The sequence below is a fragment of the Camelus bactrianus genome, chromosome 11 (genome assembly GCF_048773025.1).
Source record: "Camelus bactrianus isolate YW-2024 breed Bactrian camel chromosome 11, ASM4877302v1, whole genome shotgun sequence".
In the NCBI taxonomy this organism is placed as follows: Eukaryota; Metazoa; Chordata; class Mammalia; order Artiodactyla; family Camelidae; genus Camelus; species Camelus bactrianus.
In genome coordinates, this window is record NC_133549.1 from 26,687,222 (window position 1) to 26,707,467 (window position 20,246).

At 39.1% G+C, this 20,246-nt stretch overlaps 1 protein-coding gene and 2 pseudogenes across 3 annotated transcripts in view; 2 read left to right on the top strand and 1 right to left on the bottom strand.

The window, feature by feature from the left end:
- Positions 1-415: 415 nt before the first annotated feature.
- The window catches only part of INPP5F (inositol polyphosphate-5-phosphatase F), a 77,100-nt gene continuing 57,269 nt past the window's right edge, over positions 416-20,246 (bottom strand). Inside the window, exons 14-20 of one of the 3 annotated variants that reach the window (XM_074373533.1) lie at positions 16,939-17,056; positions 15,228-15,426; positions 7,071-7,142; positions 5,823-5,896; positions 5,270-5,398; positions 4,596-4,683; positions 416-2,715 (exon numbers count right to left, since the gene is read on the bottom strand). In XM_074373533.1, coding sequence (XP_074229634.1) covers positions 1,560-2,715; positions 4,596-4,683; positions 5,270-5,398; positions 5,823-5,896; positions 7,071-7,142; positions 15,228-15,426; positions 16,939-17,056 — 1,836 coding nt within the window. In that variant the 3' untranslated portion in view covers positions 416-1,559. Of the gene's footprint in view, positions 2,716-4,595; positions 4,684-5,269; positions 5,399-5,822; positions 5,897-7,070; positions 7,143-15,227; positions 15,427-16,938; positions 17,057-19,959; positions 20,108-20,246 lie in introns of those variants that run through there. The other 2 variants (XM_074373534.1, XM_074373535.1) reach the window with 2 other exon arrangements.
- On the top strand, positions 9,638-12,173 carry LOC141579221 (phosphatase and actin regulator 2-like; annotated as a pseudogene).
- Positions 12,576-13,203, top strand: LOC141579222 (phosphatase and actin regulator 2 pseudogene; annotated as a pseudogene).

Below are 20,246 nucleotides of genomic sequence, written 5' to 3' on the forward strand. Positions count from 1 at the left end.
ATCCTATTTGAATCACCAGGAAACCAGACAGACATCTGTATTACCCTGATTGGAATTAAAACATCACCTTAACTTTAGTTTTCAAAAATCTCTGAAACTATTTTCTTTGGAGCTTAAAAATGCATTTTTTCACATGAGCTCATTTTCTTTCATGTTGTAGGATACTTAATAATTTCAAGACAAGGTGGTAAGAGAAGGCATTCAGTTTCAGTGTCTGGGTTTTAAAATGGGATGGCTTGTAATCCACTTCATCATTTTAAAAGTCTTGAAAACACTTCAGATAAGTACTTGGAAAGGCTGGGACCAAGTGTTCAGTTATAGCAAACTTAGCTTGCTTCTGGTCTTTAATCTGATTTTTAAAATCAAACCCTTATCTTTGAACTGTTATTCAAGGAATTCTCATTCACATTGTCACTTTAAATTATAATGATACTTTATTTTAAATAGTCACGAGATCTGACACTTCAAAAAAAAGATTCCAGTAATAAATAACAAAAGTGAAAATACTTATCAAAGTCACAACAGACGTAAAGTTTAGCTGAGAATCACTGCAACAGAGTAAGGCTCTAAAGATACCAGACGAACCAATACTTAGCTGGAATAAGTTGCACAACTTTCTCACTGTATGGGCTTACAGATGAGGCCCTGGCTCCACGTGGTCGAGGTTGCAGTCATAAAACCGGTTTTAGCACAATCGTGCTTCAGACTAAAGTTTTCAGTAGTTGTGATAGTCTGTACAAGATGTTATGGACTGACCCCTGCAAAAAAGTGTAACTTGAAGACTTCTTTCCGACATTACCAGTGTCCAATAAATGTACATTCCTAACATTTCTGAAAACAGAAGATAATTAAATTTAATAGGTGCTGGTATTCACATCTGATCTCTCAGGTTTTATGACTGGTAAGTCTCAATGCTCCTAGTCTCCAGGGTGTGTATAAGGTGGCAGTATTTTAAGCTTGTTAAGTAAATATGGGGAAATTAGGATCAAAGGGGCATCCATGTCTTGACTATAGCGCCATTAACCCTCATAACTTTATATGGAATGGTTACGCCATCAAAACTAAACCAACAGTTTTTATATTAAAATGCTTCTCCATACTAGTAACACTTTATTTAAAGTCACTAAAAACTACCTTGTAGAGGTAACACACAGAAACGGACAAACAATAAAAAATATGAAAAAAGCTCATCACCTAAATGGATCCATGTCCATCCTTTATGTGTCTACTTCATAATCCACCCACCCACCCCATTCCAAAAAAGCTTCAGGTTATTACGTCCCAAAGTCATCTATTCCTGAATTGCTTCCAAAGAAACAAACTGCCCTGTAGTGTATAAGCTACTTAAGGTCTGCACATTCTAGGATGCTGCACTTCTGTTGTCCTAGCCATCAAATTTGGAAATCTGCTCAAGTTCAGACTCCTTTTAAAACCTTCAGAAATAAACATAATTAGAATTTGCGATCCCTAGATTCAAAGTACAGGTTAAAATAGCCTAATATGTAACACCTCCCTTTCTTGGATTAAATAAAAGCCACAGGATTCTTAGCAGCTAAAAACTAAATCTGAATTATTCGTGTCTGGCATTGTGTAAACATATTTTTAAGTTCATTTTGCTGGACTTCATTAACTACTTCAGGCTCTGCAGGGCTCTTCTGAACCTTGGCCACTGCATAGTTTATCCCCTGGGTTAATCCAGCTTGGGTAATATTAGCAACCTGGACCATGGAACTTCGAATCTTTGCAAAGGGAGAGACTGCTCTGCTGCTACAGCTCTCTGAAGGAGAAGGAGTTACATGCGGCCCTCTCTCAAGTTCAAGTATGCTGGGTTCAGAGCCGGGGGTCTTTTGAGATACCACTGAATGCACTGGTTCAACTGATAAGAACTGTGGGCCTGTTGCAGAAAAAGACACATCTAATTGAGATGGTCGAGAAGGTATCTGTTCCGTTGATTCAGACTGAGTTTCTTCATTAGAAACTTGATTGGTCATTTGATTTCCTTCCTTGCTAGCCTGCTGAGGAGCAGACCTAGTTTCTGTTAGCTGGGTCATTTTGTTTTGTGCATCTTGTACAAATCTGTGGCAGTAAATATCCACAGGCTTGGCAAAGCCAGTCAGTGTGTGTATGCTGTCAGCAGAAGGACTTTTCTTCAAAGGAGACTCACGGCCTTTCCCAAGCCCACTTCCGTGAGCAACAGTAACCTCTGAAGGAACATGAATACTAATATCAGTGCTGCTAACAGACTGGGATCGGCTGCCTAATCGAGGTGCTGAAGCAATAATACCACAACTAGGAAGGACGTAGTCTCCTGGCCCTACATTCTCTAAAGAGTTAGCTAGCTGCCTGTCTTCATCAGACTTGGAATTCGTAAGGAACTCATCAGAGTGGTATGAGTCATTATCTGAAGACATTTCCCCATCTGACTCTGCCTCTGCTTTGTTTTCCATCACACCTAGGTTTTCCATGGTTTCAAGACTACTATCTGATTTCCAAAGATTTACTTTTAAGTTTGGTTTTAGAAAGTTAACTTTCATTTCAGGCTTTGTAAAGTTTCCTAGCTTTCGTAGATTGCCAATATTTACATTGGATTTGGTCTGTTTCACTTTCTGATTTAGAGATGAAAATTTGCTCATTAAAAATTTTTTTCCCTGGGCCAAAGAGCCTTGGTTTTGAGATCTGATGCCAATGATGTCTTCATGAGGTTTACTGCTCTTCCTACAAATCAGAAAAGAGAAAAGTTAATTTCCCGTGGAATCCAGTATCAATTCCAATGATTAATATAAGTAAAAACTCTATTAAATTGGCCCCAATTTCTTAAAACAGCACATTGCTAAATGATAAACCCAGATGACTGCTCCAACTTGATGCTAGAACATTAATGCCCCATAGAAATATGTAAGCCATGTATATATTTTACATTTTCTAGCAGCCAAATTAAAAACATGAAATTTTAATAGTATTAACCCCATATATACAAAATATTGTCATTTCAATGTATAATCAGTATTAAGAGATGATTATTCAGGGGTGGTATAGCTTAGTGGTAGAGCACATGCTTAGCATGCACAGGTCCTGGGTTCAATCCCCAGTACCACTCATTTGAAAAAAAAAAGTTCAAACAAATAAACAAACTAGGTTTTAAAAAACAGGGTATCTTAATCTTTTTCAAACTAAGTCTTTGAAACAGCCAGTGCATAGTATTTTATATTTTACAACAGGGCAGCAGAAGCCTTTGTCAACGACAGTGACAAACAGACCCCAGGCACTGAGTGGGAACAGGTAGTCTGGCTGTGTGACTTTCACTCCAAGTTCAGCAAGCAAGCCACAGACGTCTCCCAAAAGTGCTTTGTCATCCTTCTCAAGCAGGCCACCTGGTGCACTCAAGAACCACCCTGCGGAAACACTACATCTGCTATATCTTAATCCTACTTAGTGAAGCCCTTCACAAGAATGAGATGAATTACGGAGTTCTTTTGGACCAAAGCTCTTGCCCTTAGAGCTGATCATAGTTTGCTATTGCATGTTTCCTTCAGCTGTGTTCTCCCCTACATTCAGAGAGGAGGGGGAGGCAGTGGAGAAGGAAGCCTGCTAACGGTAGCTTCAACCTGCATTATTCTGAGAACAAATGTTTCCAAACCCCCCGAGAAACCCCACACCTGAAATTCAACTGGTTACATTTCAAGGGTTCTACAGCCCCGTGTGACCGGCTGCAATCTGGGGCAGCACAGGTTTACCACATTCACCATTTAAAGCACCAGCAAAGGCAACACTGACTATAAATGGAAATCTACAGCATCTTAAGCTGTCTACACACATTGCAATTTGGCCGAATTCAGGTATGGGGAGGGGAAAGAACTCTGTTTCCTTATGTTTCCTGTGGGTTACCTGAATTTATTTTAAAAGCCTTGGGACATTTAATATAACTAAACTTAGTGTTTTCCTTTGGCATCCCTCATGGATGCTACAAATAAGAAAAATGTCAGCGATATTTGCCACTTGTCTCAGTACACAGGTTTGACACTTGTTGGTCATACAGGATTACTGATCATAAAAATATTTCATTAAAATGATGATGTTAAAGAGCTACTGATAAAGTACTACAGAATTTAAAGAATCACTCAATTTGAAAACTAAAGAGCCACTGAAATAATTATTTCTAACAGAAGACTGAACAATTTTTCTCTAGATGACAAATGGCTCTCTCTTTTAATGGTATGTGGACCTTATAAAACCTGCTCATTAGACGGACAATCCAAAAATTATAAAATGCAAAATCATCTGTTTACAGGCATTCTTTTCCCCAAATTCAAAAACCTAGTGTTTAAAACATACTAGCCGGTTATTTTCTCTAAAAAGTTACTTAAATGTGAATGCTCCCTCTCTTGAGAGTATTTTTAAGAGTTTTAAAATATATCATTTATGGCCATAATTTAAACAAAATTATAACTTTTTGATCCACAGAGATATACTTCCCTCTCTAAATACCAACACATTACCATCATGTGATTTCTCTTCTCCTTGCAAATACTTTGAAAGAAGTAAAACTTTGGATAGTAATGTCTATTTTTGAGAGAAAATCAAAGTGGTAAGCTCACCTCTCAAGTTTTTTCTCTATTATAGGTACATCTAATCCCATGGCTTGCTTGGTGATCTGCAGCATCTCTGCAATGCACTGAAGGGTATCTGAAATCCAAATATAACTGCTTGCCAGTTTCTCCAAAAATATATATATAAACAGCAGCTCTAACTCAGAACTCCAAATGAAATTTGTAATCTTATAATTAAATACAAGTTTACTTGTTATAATTTACAGAAAACTCCAACTTATTCATCACTCCCCCCACTAATTCAAAATGTTCCAGAATTTTAACAGAAGAGTAAATAAAGAACCAAATCAACTGGAATTAAAGGTTTGTGCTGAAACTCTTGTTTGTCCAAACACTGTGCTAGATGCTGAGGCAACGGCTGTGAAAAAGACAGGCGACCCCTGATTACTACCTATGAGAGGCATGCGCTGGGAAGAGTCCCAGCACCTCTATGGCCAAACACACTAAGAAATCCCATTCTCAGTCCCCTTGCCCCAAACTACATCATCAGTTCAAATAATGACCCTGCACTGCTGGGAACAAAGTTGCTATTTCAAGATCTTGAATCACAAAGCTATTTTCCCAGATCATTCGGTTGGTAACAGTATGTACTGTCCCCAGTTCCACTTGGGCTTATAAGAGCAGATAAAGAGTTATCACTGAACACTTTCATCTCTCATTACCTTTTCCATCCTCTTCCGGATTGCGCATTACAGCTCTCAGTGTGTGGAAATAGCCACTCGCTTCTTTGTATCTGTAGTGCAATCGCATGCAGGAGAACTTTGGCTTCCCAAAAAGAGTGGGTTCAGGACCTAAAGACCCAAATGAGTATATGTAAATCTCTCATGTAACACTTTCTTCTATGTCTTCGAAAGACCAACAAACGTTCATCAATTATTACTTAGCACTGTTTTCTTCATAACCTAAATGAAAGCACACGCTTATTGTGATAGTTTGGTATGACAAGACTATAAATAAAAAGACTCTTCTTCAGTCTCAAATATTTAAACTTTCGATCCCTGGGTTAATCTTCCCAGGGTAAGTAATGAAGGAGGTACAGTTATTTCACTACATCCATCACTAATCTCTAAAAGAGAAGGGAATCCTAAGAAATGGACCACTTGGAATATCCCTTTCTCAGTCCAGTGAGATGTTACACCAGCTGCATAAATAAGGATCCACTCTTGGAAGAACAGTATTTGCTTTCTATGACTTGGTTAGTATGTTAAAATTTACCTATTTCTATTTTTTCCAGGTCTTCTAGACTTAGTCGCTGATACTGGTTTACTTTGTCAACTTCATCATCATAACTAGACAAAGAGAAGAGAGTAATTGAGGATTAACATAAAAAAGCATATTTGGCTTGGCAGTGAGGTGGGACAGCAGCAACTACTATGCAGTTAAAGTCTTCCACAGCACAATACATTCCGGGGCAAAGAGTTAAACATAAATATTTTTAAAACTAGATGAAATGAGATGAACATATACATAATTCAACAGCTAAAGGAAAATCAGTTTATAGACCTTACACTAAAAGAAACCAATTACAAAGCAAAATTAAATTCAGTTTCATAAAAACTTTTGCAAAACTAAAACCTAAACCAACCTAAAAGGAAAGCAAAACAAATTTACATGCTGAAGCTTTGTATTTGTGAATAAAGCAGATAAACTGATTTCCAAAATCAAGAACAACAAAAAAAAATCCATATGATCAACCTAGGCCAATGACTGAAAAAAACGACAGTTCACATGAGGCCAAAAAGATAGTAAGTACTTGAAAAAAGTAAAACTCAATTCTGCTAAGAATGTGAGTAAGTACTTGAATTTTTACTAGTGACACTGTTAATTTGGTAGTCTTTCTTTCTGGAGATTAATCTTTCAATAAGGCACAAAAGGATATAATTCATCATATCCTTATAACCAGAGAAGTGCGTTTGCACACACACAAAATTATTTGCACAAAGACTGTTGTGTCACTCATAATAGCAAAAAGATGGAAGTATTTTAATGCCTAACAATTGGGAAGCATTTAACTATGGTATAATAATAAAAACAATGATATATAGTCACTAACAATAAAAATACATGGAGAAGGGAGAGTATAGTTCAGTGGTACAGTGTGCGCTTAGCATGCACGAGGTCCTGGGTTCAATCCCCAGTACCTCCATTGAAATAAATAAATAAACCTAATCACGCACCCTCCCAAAAAATGTGGAAAACTTGAGAGATGTATAGGAAATACTAAATACTAAAAGAACACTATTATATGAACATACTGATTACAAATAACTCTAAAGTCACATTTTCAAATTGATAAAAGGAAGTCAGAGTGATGTAAAAATTATGTTAAGCTGAAGAGGTTCAATGAAATTTCTTAAAATACACAACAAAACCAGATTCTTGATTTTTTTTGTTACGAATTCTAAAAAGGAAATTTACGCACATTAAACAAAATTAAAAGCTTTAAATCAATAAGCAACTTACTAGGCCACGTAGTAGGCAGAGTTAGAAAGCAGTAACAGCACATCCACATCTCTGTGAGTAGCATCAATGAGGCTAAACAAACATGACACAGGAAATTAAATATTTTTGTTTTCATCTACATTTTTCTACAGCAGAGAGCCACTTATGATAAAAGATTGGCAGAGGCTGGGGGCGGGAAGAAAATCAATTAATCAATGAGTTCTACTTCTGAAGTTAAATGTGTACAATCTCCCCATTTGGAAATTAAAAAAAGAAAAAGGAACCCAGTTTAGGAAGGCAGGGTAGATAGGTGGAATGAAGAACTAGAGCTGAGGACAAGTCTGTTCTCAGAGAGGTAGACAAGGAGGAGGGAAGACTCAGTGGAAATGGGATAATAGGGATGGAGGGCAGATTGGATGATGGCAGAGAGGGTAAGGATTAGAAAGAAAGGAAAACATGAGGCTGATAAGGGAGAAATTGTCTAGATCATCTCATATAACCTAACCTTCAAAATGACATTGTACATTTAGGATATTTTTACACTCATGTAGAATGCATCCTATGAAAGAATCTTACGTAAAAATAACACTTATTTGTAAAATGGAACCAAGCCCAAACTACTTTGCATTTTTCTTACTACAGATTAATTCACTCCACTTTTAAGGAACAAGTAAACATTTCCTTATTCTAAGTCCGTTTAGTCATATTTTACCTCCACTCCAAAATCAAATATCAGAATAAGGGTTAGAAACTAGATGAATGTTGATGAACCATTAAATCAAGTACTAATTTAAAAAAAGGTAAACATATAAAATCTACAAATAATCAACAGATAACTCAAAAAGAATCTGAGCTGAAGCAAAACTTTTAATCTAATGGTCATTTACTACTGAAACAGCCTTTCCAATCAAAAGGTGAAAATTAATCTGCGTTCTTACACTGGTTCTCAAAATTCCACTGTAGGACTAGATTATTTCTGCCTTAGAATTTCGTATCTATTTGCAAAGACTTATCAAAATGCTACTGAAAAACAAATGGGAGAACTGTAGGGAAAAAAATCACTTGTAGATGGAATTTAAGTCACGTACATAATCTGCGTAAGAATGAGGTCACTGTTTTAACAGATACTGCAGAGAAAAATTTACCAAGATCTCAAACTGCAGTATTTTATATCAGCAGCACCTTGGCAGCATAACTTTGAGTCTTAATTTAAAATAACAAAATAGACCTCAATGTTCACCAAAAACATGCCAAAAAATACAACTAATGAGATAAGAAGCCAGAACCCAATTAATGAGGATTAATCCAAATTATGAGCACTAACTAACCAACCAATGGGAAACAGAAAATCATAAATCCAATGATCTTGGCAGCCTCACTAAGAATAACGTAGAGTAACACTGAAGATGGAATTTACTTTTGCGCATTGGTACTTACGTGCGCTCTTAAAATTGTCGCTTGAGCCAAGCCATAAAAAGTACGTCACTACACATATGTTAATATGAAATAAATTCTACACCTACGAATTAGTGTTACTTCATCCTAGCTTCTATTTTGACGTTAATATTTACATCGGTAAAACACGATCTCAGTCAAAAGCATCATGTCCACAAGAAAAGCATTTGGCACGTTAACAGGCAGTCGGAAAAAAGTCAGCCCTCCCCCCACCCGCATTTTTACCTAAGTATAAGCTGCAGTAAATACTTAATTTCCCTCCCCACACCCCAAATCCCACTTAAATAGGAAAAAAAATTTTTTTTAACACGGACAATAAAAGAAAGAAACCCCCTCCCCGTAGGTAGGTCACTGCCCCCACGCCTGCAGCTAGGAAGGAAGGGCCGCGCTACTCGGTCTTCTCTTCCCGCCAGTCAGGCATGCCCTCCTTCCACACGATGAAGACAAACACCGCCAGCACCACATGCAGCCCAACCACCGCGACAATGGTCGCGTAAAAGCCACTGTCATCGGGGGACATTAACAGGAGGCTTTGGAAAAGCAGTAATTTGCAGGAAAAATACAACCCCACAGGAACTTTAACCATAAGTCCTGCAAAAAGGAGAAAAATCTTGAAAGTCGTCGCCAGGCTGCCCGCTTCGGGCTTGGGCTCGGCGGCACTGCCAGCGGCGTTGCCCGTGGTGTTAGCCTGCCGCTGGGCGGTCGGAGGAGGCCGGTGGGAGCGCGGCATCTCGTCCGTCAGTCAGTCCGTCCGTCCGTCCGTCGATGAGCGGCAGCTCAGTCAGACGGGCCCGAACCAGACCCGGCGACTGCGGCGACTGCGGCGACTGCGGCGACTGCGGCGACTGCGGCGACTGCGGCAACTGCGGCGCTGCCGCGCCAAGCCCCGCCCAGAAACACGTCTCGCTTCCGGCCGCCCACTCCCACCGCGGCACGCGCCCAGTGCGCAAGCGCGGCCGGGCCTGCGCCGCCGGAGCCGCAAGGGGGCACCGACCCCAGCCCGCGGGGACGCTGTGCGCCGCCTCCCGGGAGGGTCCACGCACGGCTTTGCAAAGGGCCGTCCCTGCTACTGGCGGGGACGCCGGCGGACGGGCTGCGGCACTGTGACTAACTGTCCCTGCACTGACTGCCGAATGCCCAAGAGCGTGGCTTCTACACGCCTCGCCGTTCCACTAAAACCAGAGACGTCATCGACTCTCGATATCAGAAAAGCGAGTCAGAGTTGGACAGAACCAAGACTGGGCTTGTGGAGATGCCGAAGGGCACATGGACGGTAGCCCGGTTTCCTTTCACCTGAAGAGCCCCCCTCCGGCCCGCAGTGCACCGCCAGGCGTTTATCTGCTGTCATTCGAGGCCGCTTCTCCCGCGGCATCCGGCCGCGCAGAAGGGAAAGGACCCGGCCTGAGAGTCTGATCTGTGCGCCCCACGGGCCGCCCCCGGCAAGAAACTGAGCTGTGTCGCCGATTAACAGGAAAACGGCCGGGGCCAGAGGTGCGCACGGGTAAGCACGGAGGAGGGCACAAACCAAGCAACCAGTGCAAAGCCGTGCTGGACAGTTCCAGCTGCAGTGCTGGGAGGATAAGAAAAAGGGCCCTTTTTGCCGCCCTGGGCAGGACCGAGGATTTGTAAACAGCTTGCCATGACTGTTTTTCTGCCAGATTCTTAAACAGGGACAGGACTACAGTTGAGGTGAGTGAGGCACTGATCTCCAGCCCCAAATTTAAGAGGGCGCCAAAAAACTCAGCCGTTAAAATTTTTAGTACAGTATTTTCAAAAATCAAAATTAATGCAAAACATCATGATAAAACAAACATTTTGAATAAAGATTGAATCCAAGCTTGCACCTCTAGAACCCTGTCTCATTTGCCTCACCCTAATTCCAGCCCTGGTTCCTGTAAAATTTTAAGGACAATAACATGTGACCCAGCTCAACAGAAAGACATACAACCCGATTTTTTAAATGGGCAAAGAATTTGAATAGACGTTTTTCTAAGGAAGACATACCAGTGCCCAATAACAACAACAAATGCCCAACAAGCACAAGAAAAAGACCCACAATATCATTTGTCACTAGGGCAATGCAAATCAAAACCAAAAGGTGATACTACGTCACAGCCACTAGGATTACTACAATTAAAACAGAAAACAAGTGTTGTTGAGGACATAGAAAAAATGGAATCCTCTTATATTGCTGGTGGGAATGTAAAATGGTGCCGTATGGAGAATAGTTTGGTGGCTTCTCAAAAGTTAAGCATAGAATAACACATGGTCTAGCAATTTCCACTCCTAGGTATATACCCAAAAGAAAAAGAGGTGTTCAAACAAAAACTTGTCCATGAGTATTCACTGCATCATTATTTACAATAGTCAGAAGGTGGAAACAATGAAAATGCCCAAAGGAAGAATGGATAAAAAGATGGCCTATCCATACAATGAAATACTACTCAGCTATAAAAAGGAATGAGGTTTTAACACATGCCACTACATGCACGAACCATGAAAACATTATGCTAAGTGCGTGAAGTCAGTCACAGAGGTGATATATGATTCCATCTATATGAAGTATCCACAATACAAAAATCCAGAGAGGCATAAGTGGGTTAGTGGTTGCTTATGGGGTGGGAGTGGGAATATAGTATGGGGCTTCTCTTTGTGGTGATAAAAATGTTCTAAAACTGACCAAACTGATGGTTGTACAACTCTTTAAATATCCTAAAAACCACTGAATTGTATGCTTTAAATGGGTGAATTGAATGATATATGAATTATCTCAATAAAGGTGTTTTTAAAAACCACACACAACCCAGGAATGGATGGCTGAGGCAGACAGGTGCCAACTGCTGAAGGCCCTGAGCAAGGGGCTGAACCCATTGCTGGCTGCCTGGGGGCCTGAGCCCCCAAAGTCATTCCCAAAGCTCCCTCCTGCTGTTTTCCAGCAGGGGCCACCTGCTCCAGGTCCACATCTCTAGCTCAGTAGACAGACTGTACAAAGCTCTACAGCAAACTCAGCCCAAGGGCAGGTTTCCAAACTTCTCCTTTCAAGAGAAAGGAAAACTATCCACTATCTGGAAAGTCTTTAAGCCTTGCAAATGAAGACAAATACCAGTGGCATATTCAAATAAGTCTTAGCAGTATTAGAAAGGGTGATAACCACAAGACAAAGTACTTCTAAGAAGAAGGAGCATTCCTAAAGAACTGTCTAATCAAGATGGAGACATAATTAACTTTGGAAATTCAAATGGGCACATGATACCCATCAGAGAACAATCTATCAGAAAGGAAAATGCAGTGAAATCTGAAGATAGTAACAGTTCTGTACCTGAAAAAGCGCTGCCTCTGGAAGAAAAGGCAGAAGAGAAGACTGAAGAGCTCTCTGAAATACTGATGGCTTTTGGTCCAGCTCCTTCAAAGCCCAAACCTACACCCCAAGTCACCCGTGCCTCCTGAGGGGGCCCAGGCTGGGACCAGCCACAAGGTGGTGAACACTGCCTCCTATTAAAACAAAGATACCAAGACTCCTGGCAGGCAGGCCCCAGCCCTCTACCCAAGCCAACAAGCCAAAACATGTCCTGCAAAGTCATCCCTTCCAAAGCATCAGCTTCATTATCTACTCCATCCACAACATCCTGTCCCAAATCTTCAAACAAGGCAGTTTCTAGTAAAATGTAACAGTGGGAAGCACAAAAAAGGAAGAAAAAAACTAGCAAGCAGTTAATGCCTCAGTTGTTGTCAGACACTTTGGTGTGGGCAACCTTAGTGAGATCCTTACGAGCGCTCCAGTGTACAGTCTCAAACATAAACAATCTATCTCTGTCACTGAGGAGCAGACCACAGACAAATTCCACAAGACTGTGCCCCACCCCCTTCACCTTCCTTTTCTTGAGAATTCCCTCAGACACTCCTGTTGTCTTGGTGAGCAATGGAGCTCCCTGCTCATCTCTCCTCAGACCTGGGTCAGTGCTCCTTCACTGAAGAGCTGACACACAGAACCATTCTCCATCAGGCACTGGCTTACGTGTTAGCACTAACAAGACAGGGAAGGCAGCACCTCAGCCAATGAGACGTGGGCTGATGGGACAATCTTCAGAATCTCTCAGTATCCTATAGATGGAGGTCAAAGGCTATCATTAGGCCCATGACTCTAACTCTGATGGGCCTATTTTGTTCACCAATGACCACAAATAAGAAGGTGAGGATGAGGATGGCAGTGGTGAACGTGCTCTGGCAAGTAAAACTGGCAAAGGGATATTCTCACAATTAAACTTAGCAATACACTATCTAAGAAAGAATTAGAAGATAAAAAACTCTTGCAGTGACACCCAAAGAAGAGAGGCAGGGAATCCAAGAACAAGCTGGAAATTAGGAGACTTTGCCAGAGGCCCACAAATGAAGAATTGGAGCCAAAAAATATCCTATAACAAAAGAATGAAGTCGTAGAACAAGAAGCAAAAATGGAATTACAGGGCAAACTCAGCAGAAAGCTTGGGCTGAGGCCCACAGTGGCAGAACTACAACCACAAAGAATCTTGGCACTTATCGAGTATGTAGAGTCATTAATTCCCCAACCAGGACCACCAGGCACACAAGCCCTGGGCCAGGAAGACCTACAGATAGGGCAGCAAGAAGTACAGAATTAAATAAACTTAAAAGCACAGATATGGAAGCACACAAAGGCTTTGTCATCCATCATGAAATGTGAGACTATTTGGAAACAGACACAAATAATCTTTGGGTGTAGCACCACTTACTGAAAACCTGATAATGCACTGGAATTTGAAAGCTTAACTCACGAAGGAAGAGTGGACTCTGCTTTTTTGGAAAGTGCTCCTCACTTGTACAGCCCAAAAGGGGCCAACGAGCAAAGGGAAGGATGCAGTGGCACCTGCTGTCCAGCATAAATTACTGATGTAAGTTAATTCTTCATCAGTCAGGAGCTTTAGCCAATGAAGATGAACAGAAGACAATCACTGGTTCCCTGTCACCAGAAGGCCAGATTTTACAGGGCAAAATTAAAGAAAAATGAGGAGTACAATTGCAGGCCACTGAAGAGGGGTGGGAGTCAAAAGTCAGAAAAAAAAAAGTATTTTATCATGTTAATGAAGAAAAGAGAAAACTGAAGCACAATTTTATTTCTGAAGTAGGCATTTGGGTAGCTGAGAACTTACTATGAAATTTGGAAAATCTAACTATCCAACAAATATTTGTTAAAGACCTGACCCTAGAAGACTAGTCTTGTTTCAGTGCTATTTTGGTACAATACAGTACAACTTGTGTTATGCCAGCTGGTCCAATTGCCAGAAAGGAGTCTGAGTGTCTTCATGCATCATTTTCCCGAATTCAGGAGACTTCTACTGACTCTTAACAAGCATGCTTACCCAAATTTTGTTGCAAGCTTTAAATAGCATGGCTAAATCGACTTTATAATTTTTTATACTCCTAATCCAGATTCCAACTTTACACAAGAATTACATACAGGACTGGAAAATCAAATCAGATGTAATGTGACCTTACTAAATGGTAGTCAGTTTTAGAAATAAACCTTTAGGTCTTTCCCTATTTCAATTATCTCCAACGTAGAAATAAAAATACTCGATCTAAGGATAATGTTCTTTAAACTGACTATACTTCAGTTAGAAAAAACAAAACAAAACTCAAGCCAAATGCAGATGTGACACCTGCAGTTACTTCTGAATGGGAATTAGAAGTAGTACCTTTTGGGGGTTTTTATTTGTTTCCTACTGCATTAAGTTGGACCACTATTTAAAAAACAACTTATGTACAAGAATAAAACATTTTTTACCAAATGGCTTGTAAGAGCACAGAAATTTTCTAAGTTATATGTGAAGAAAACCTCATTTCTTAGGAGTCCAAAAATGGCATTCACACTTATAGTACAGACTCAAAAAGCAGAAATAATACATGAAATTACAGTCATGGAAGGTTTCCCTATGAACCTACAGTCAACATTGTTTTTAATCATTTTAATATATGTAAGTAACTACCTTATATTCAATTATCCTTTCAAGCTTGTTTTATGCCCATTTTATTAAAAAACATGAAATGTAAAATAAGACAAAATCTAAATAGAGCTTTTTATTCTTAGAGCTTGGTCTAGAATTTTCTGAAGTGTTTCTGATTCATAATATTGAAAATCATAATTTTAAATTTCAGCCTGAAAGGAAGCATTCAATCTGGTGGATAAATTTGGAAACTGCCATTCAATTGTTATTTTGAAGAACCTCTGGAAACTAGATGGTTTTTGTTTAAAAAAGAAATGTTAAGTATTAGTTGGCCTATTTATTTTATGAAAGGCCAGGACCACTTCACAACCCATTAAAATAACGAGCATCATTTAACCTCTTCGTACACTCAGTTTTGTGCATTAATACAATAAAACCTAGATTCTGGGGCATAGGACAGGGTTGTGGGGCAGGGGAGAACAAGCTCTGAACTACAGTTTTACAATTTGAGTTTTTTTTAAATCAAATATTGCATTAAAGTATTATTCTTCATAACTGAGTTTTTTAGTGCTCCCTTAATTTTACAGCCTAGTTGAGTACCTCAGTCAGCTTGCCTCAGTACCGGCCGTGTATTTGAAAATTGCCATGCACTGTGCATCCATGCCCACAGCTTGATGGACAACTGCTAGCACTAATTAGGACAATTTAACAACATCAGAAATCGAAGCACGTTAGTAGTTATCAGGACACCACTCCAACTTACCTGGGGTCACAGTCGATGAGGGCCCAGCCCCCATGGAACTTTTCATCATCAGGAAGCAATAATTTCATGTAACTTTGTAAGAGCTGGCTAATTAGTTCCTGGTGGCTTCTCTGACTTTCCTTATGCAAAGCTTCATGCTCTTTCTCCTTGGTAAATATGGAATAGAGATCTTCTGTCACTGGAATGCCTTGCATCAAATCTAGAGTAGAAAGTGTTAATATCTATCATCTTCTTAGTGTATGAATACATTTTTAAAAAGCAAAAGAGAATACAAGACCTAAAATGATCAAACTCTTCTTAAAAAAATGACATAAATCTTTGTGACCTTGGATTAGACTTTAAGATACGAAACTAAAATCACAAGCAACAAAAGAAAAGAGCAGACAAACTGGACATCATAAAATTAAAAACTTGTGTTTCAAAGGGCAATGTCATAAAAGTTAAAAGACAGCACATAGAATAGGAGAGAATATTAACAAATCATCTATCTGATAAGGGCCTTGTATCCAACAGCATATAAAGAATTCCTACAACTCAATAATCAAAAGACAAATAAGCTAATTTTAAAATAGGCAAAGGAACTGAACAGACAAGCTAACTTCTTCCTGGTGTAGCATGCAGCTCAAGGCTTAACAAAGCCATTGTAATCCCACTCCCTATACTTGTTTGGGACAGTGAAACCGGAGGAGGCTTCTGGGATAGATCTGCCAACCACTGGCCCTTCACGGAGAAGCAGTAAGCCCAGACTCTCAACCTGGAAGAGATCCAGCTTCAGGGTTCGGCTGAAGCTGAGGCTATGGATAGTCAAAATAAGAGAGGAACAGAACCTAGTTCCTCAATGACATAACTGAGCTGACAGATCAACCAGTGGAAGAAAAGTATCTTATTTTTCCTTGAATAAACAGCCAAAATCCAAGTTTCCAGTCAGCATATACCCTATCTATGGCAAATGAACCAAACTTTTTTACTGCAGAGTTCTCAAATTCCTCCCTGGCTTGTGCCTAGGCTCTGCTAATTCCATGTATGATAAATAATCAGGCTAAAAATAGGATTTTAAAAATATTCTCACAGATCATAGGACAAGCTGTTACATTTGGTTCTAATCCAGGACACTCTACATTTACTTTAATCCTAAAAGGTAATACTTTCATGAAAATTAAATTTAAAACATGCCAAGACATGAATCCCACCGGGCAATATACCTTCCATTTCCTCTTTTAAATAAGAATCAGGATAAACTGTAAATCTTATACCCTAACATCCTGTTAAATTGAGCTTAAAAGAAAGGATGGTGCATTTATCCACAGCAAGAACACATGATAAACATCATATGAAGAAAGAAAATCATCTCATTACCTCTCTCAGCCCTGAGTAACGGGAAAACAAATAGAATATGAAAATTTCAGTTGATGAGGTTTTAGGGCAACTTATTCCACACTCCAGGAGCCTCAACCCTAACTTCTGTTACGTGAGTAAGAAATTGACAAATATGTGTGGAAATGAGTGGTTTCTTTTGTTGCTCCAGCCTAAAAAAATTATTAAGTTCTAATCTCATAAAAACTTGAATTTGTTTACTGGGTAAGATGCTCAATACAGAGACACAAGTATATTATAAAACATATGAATTACATTAACAAAGTTGGTTTCTATAAAATGTTAGTCACAGAAAAATAATAAATTTTAAAGCTAGAAAGGCTTTTATGTTCCTTACCTATAACAGCTTGCCTATAAGCATCCTTAAATCGATTCAGGTAGTACCTATTTGCCGAGTTAACACCATCTTTCATAACTCCTGCTAACTTCCTTTCTCCTGTCCTTGTAAAGTCACCCTGTCAAGAAAAAAGTCATTTTGAAATTTATTCAAACTCAAAAATGTTCCCAAGGTTAATGAGGGCTTTTGATTCAAGACTGGAGTTCTATAGGCTTTATAATTTCAAGACAATGTAATTAAATTAAAGTATCTACTAGTATTTGACTCTGACCCAAGCATGTCAAATAATTAAATGTTTTTGGTGGCATCAAGTCTTCACCGTTTCGGCAATCTAGAATTTCTAGAATTTAAAGGTCAACACTTCTTATATAATAAACAACAGAACAACAAAAAGATTTTCAAGCTTCCAATTGGTATGATATTCAAAACCTATGAATTTCTGATGTGGGAAAATGCAGACAGTTTCCTACGGGTTATTTAATGGGATTTAGCCTGTGTATGCAGATACGTAGGTACAGAGAGCAGAGGTTTCAATATCTTGCTGCATATTACAATCACTGTAGAATGCTCCAGTGAAGATTTAATTATTTTGTTTCTTTTGGTTTTCACAACAAAGGTGTCAGAGCAAGTCCCTACAGAGGTAGTGACTTAAGGCAAGGAAATAGCACAGTCTTTTTTCCCATCCCAATCCCACTATTTCTGTCCAAGGCAATTTCAGAAACAGGCCTTGTCCTGAAACTGACAATTTAGGAAGAGCATGTTGCCCATTAGTTAGGTCATTCACCAGAAATATTAATTTAGCAACAAGAATCTATTACAAGAGAGACATAAATGCTGCATCCAAAGAAGTTTACTAACAAGGGGAAAAAATTTTTTTTCCCCAGCTTTATATAATTGACAAGTAGCATTGTATAAGTTTAAGTTTACAATGTAATGTTTAAGGTGTACAATGTAAAGATTTGATATATGTATATATTGCAAAATAATTACATTAAGGTTAGTTAACACATCCATCACCTCATGTAATTCCCATTGGTATTTGGTGGGGAAAATAAGAGCATTTAAGATTTACTTTCTTAGCAAATTTCAAGTATACAATATAGTATTGTTAACGACAATCTCCATGCTGGACGTTAGATCCCCAGAGCTTACCTCACGACTGAAAGTTCACGCTCTTTCACCAACATCTCCCATTTTCCCTGTCCTCTGGTAACTACCAATCCACTTATGTTCCTTTGAGTTTGGCTTTTTAAAACTCCACGTGTAAGTGAGATCATGCAGTATTTGCCTTTCTCTGTTTGGCTTATTTCACCTGACATAATGCCCTCAAGGTTCCCCCAAGTTGCTGCAAGTGTCAGGGTTTTCTTTTCCTTCATGGCTGAATATTCCACTATATATAAAATTTTGTACACACACATACACACACATACACACACACTTTCTTTAGCCACTCATCCACTGTTAGACACTCAGGTTGTTTCCATGTCTTAACTATTGTGAATAGTGCTACAGTGAACACAGGAGTACAGGAATTTCTTCAAGACATGGATTTCATTTTTTTTGGATATACTCTAAAAATAGGATTGCTGGATTATATGGTAGTTCTACTTTTATTTTTCTGAGGAACTTTCATACTGTTTTCCGTAGTGGCTATGCCAATTTACATTCATACTAACAATGTGCAAGAGCCACCTTTTCTCCCATTTGTTACCTCTTGTCTCCTAGATAACAGCCATTTCAACAGGTGGGAGGTGATAGCTCAATGTGGTTTTGATTTGCATTTCCCTGGTGGTTACTGATGTTGAATACCTTTTAATGTACCTGTTGGCCATTTGTATATCTTCTTTGGAAAAATGTCTGTTCATTTTTAAATGCCTATTTTTAAATCAGATTATTTGTTTTTTGCTATTGAGTTGCATTACTTCTTTACATATTTTGGGTATTAACCCCTTATCAGACATATGGTTTGCAAGTATTTTTTCCCATTCCATGGGCTGTCTTTTCATTTTGTTGATTATTTTGCTATGCAAAAGCTTTTTTTGTTTGATATAGTACCACTTGCTTGTTTTTATTTTTCTTCTTGTGCTTTTGGTGTCAGGTCCAAAAAAATCATTGCTAAGACCAATGTCATGGAACCTATGCTTTCTTGTAGGAGTAAACTAAAGTTTCAGGTCTTACATTTAAGCCTTCAATCCATTTGAAGTTAATTTTTGTGACTGGTGTAAGACGGGGGTCCAATTTAATTATTTTGCGTGTGAATATCCCAATTTCCCAACACCATTTAGTGAAGAGACTATCATTTCCCCATTGAGTATTCTTGGCTCTCTTGTTATTAGTTGACTGTATATGCCTGGGCTTATTTCTGTGCTCTCGGTTCTATTCCATTGGTCTGTGCCCCTGTTTTTATGCCAGTTTTGATTACTACGGCTTTGTAATACAGTTTGAAATCAGGAAGTGAGATAGCTTTGTTCTTTCTCAGGATTGCTTGGATACTAGGGGCCTCTTGTGGTTCCACATGAATTATAGGATTGTTTTTTCTATTGTTGTGGGAAATGCCAAATGAATTTTGATAGATTGCATTGAATCTGTAGGAGGCTTTGAGTAAGTGGTAGTAACATTTTAATATTAATTTTCCCAAGCCAAGAACATGGGCTATCGTCCATTTACTCGTGTCTTCCTCAATTTCTTTCATCAACATCTTACAGTTTTCAGCATACAGATCTTTTACCTTATTGGTTAAATCTATTCCTTAGTATTTTATTATTTTTGATGGTATTATAAATAAGATTTCTTTCTTTCTTTTCCAGATATCTCCGTTGTGTACAGAAACAACTGATTTTCACAGGCTGATTCTGTATCCTGCAATTTTACTGAATTCATTTATTCTAGTAATTTTGTGGTGGAGTCTTTAAGATTTTCTATATAAGGTTGACCCTTTAACAATGTGGGGGTTAATCTTTGTATAACTTATAGTCAGCTTTCTGTATCCATGGTTCCTCCATATCCAGGGATTCAACCAACCTCAGACTGTGTAGTACTGTAGCATTTACAACTGAAAAATATTTGTGCCTCAGCAGACCTGTGCAGTTCAGTGGGCCCATGCAGCTCAGTGGACCCGTGCAGTTCAAATTCTTGTTGTTCAAAGGTCAACTGGGTAAGATCACACCATCTGCAAATCGAGACAATGTTATGTCTTCCCTTTCAATTTAGATGCCTTTTTTTCCTTCTCTTGCCTGCTTTCTCTGGCTAGGACTTCCAGTACTATGAGGAAACGGAGTGGGGGAAGTGGGACCCCTTGTCTTGTTCTG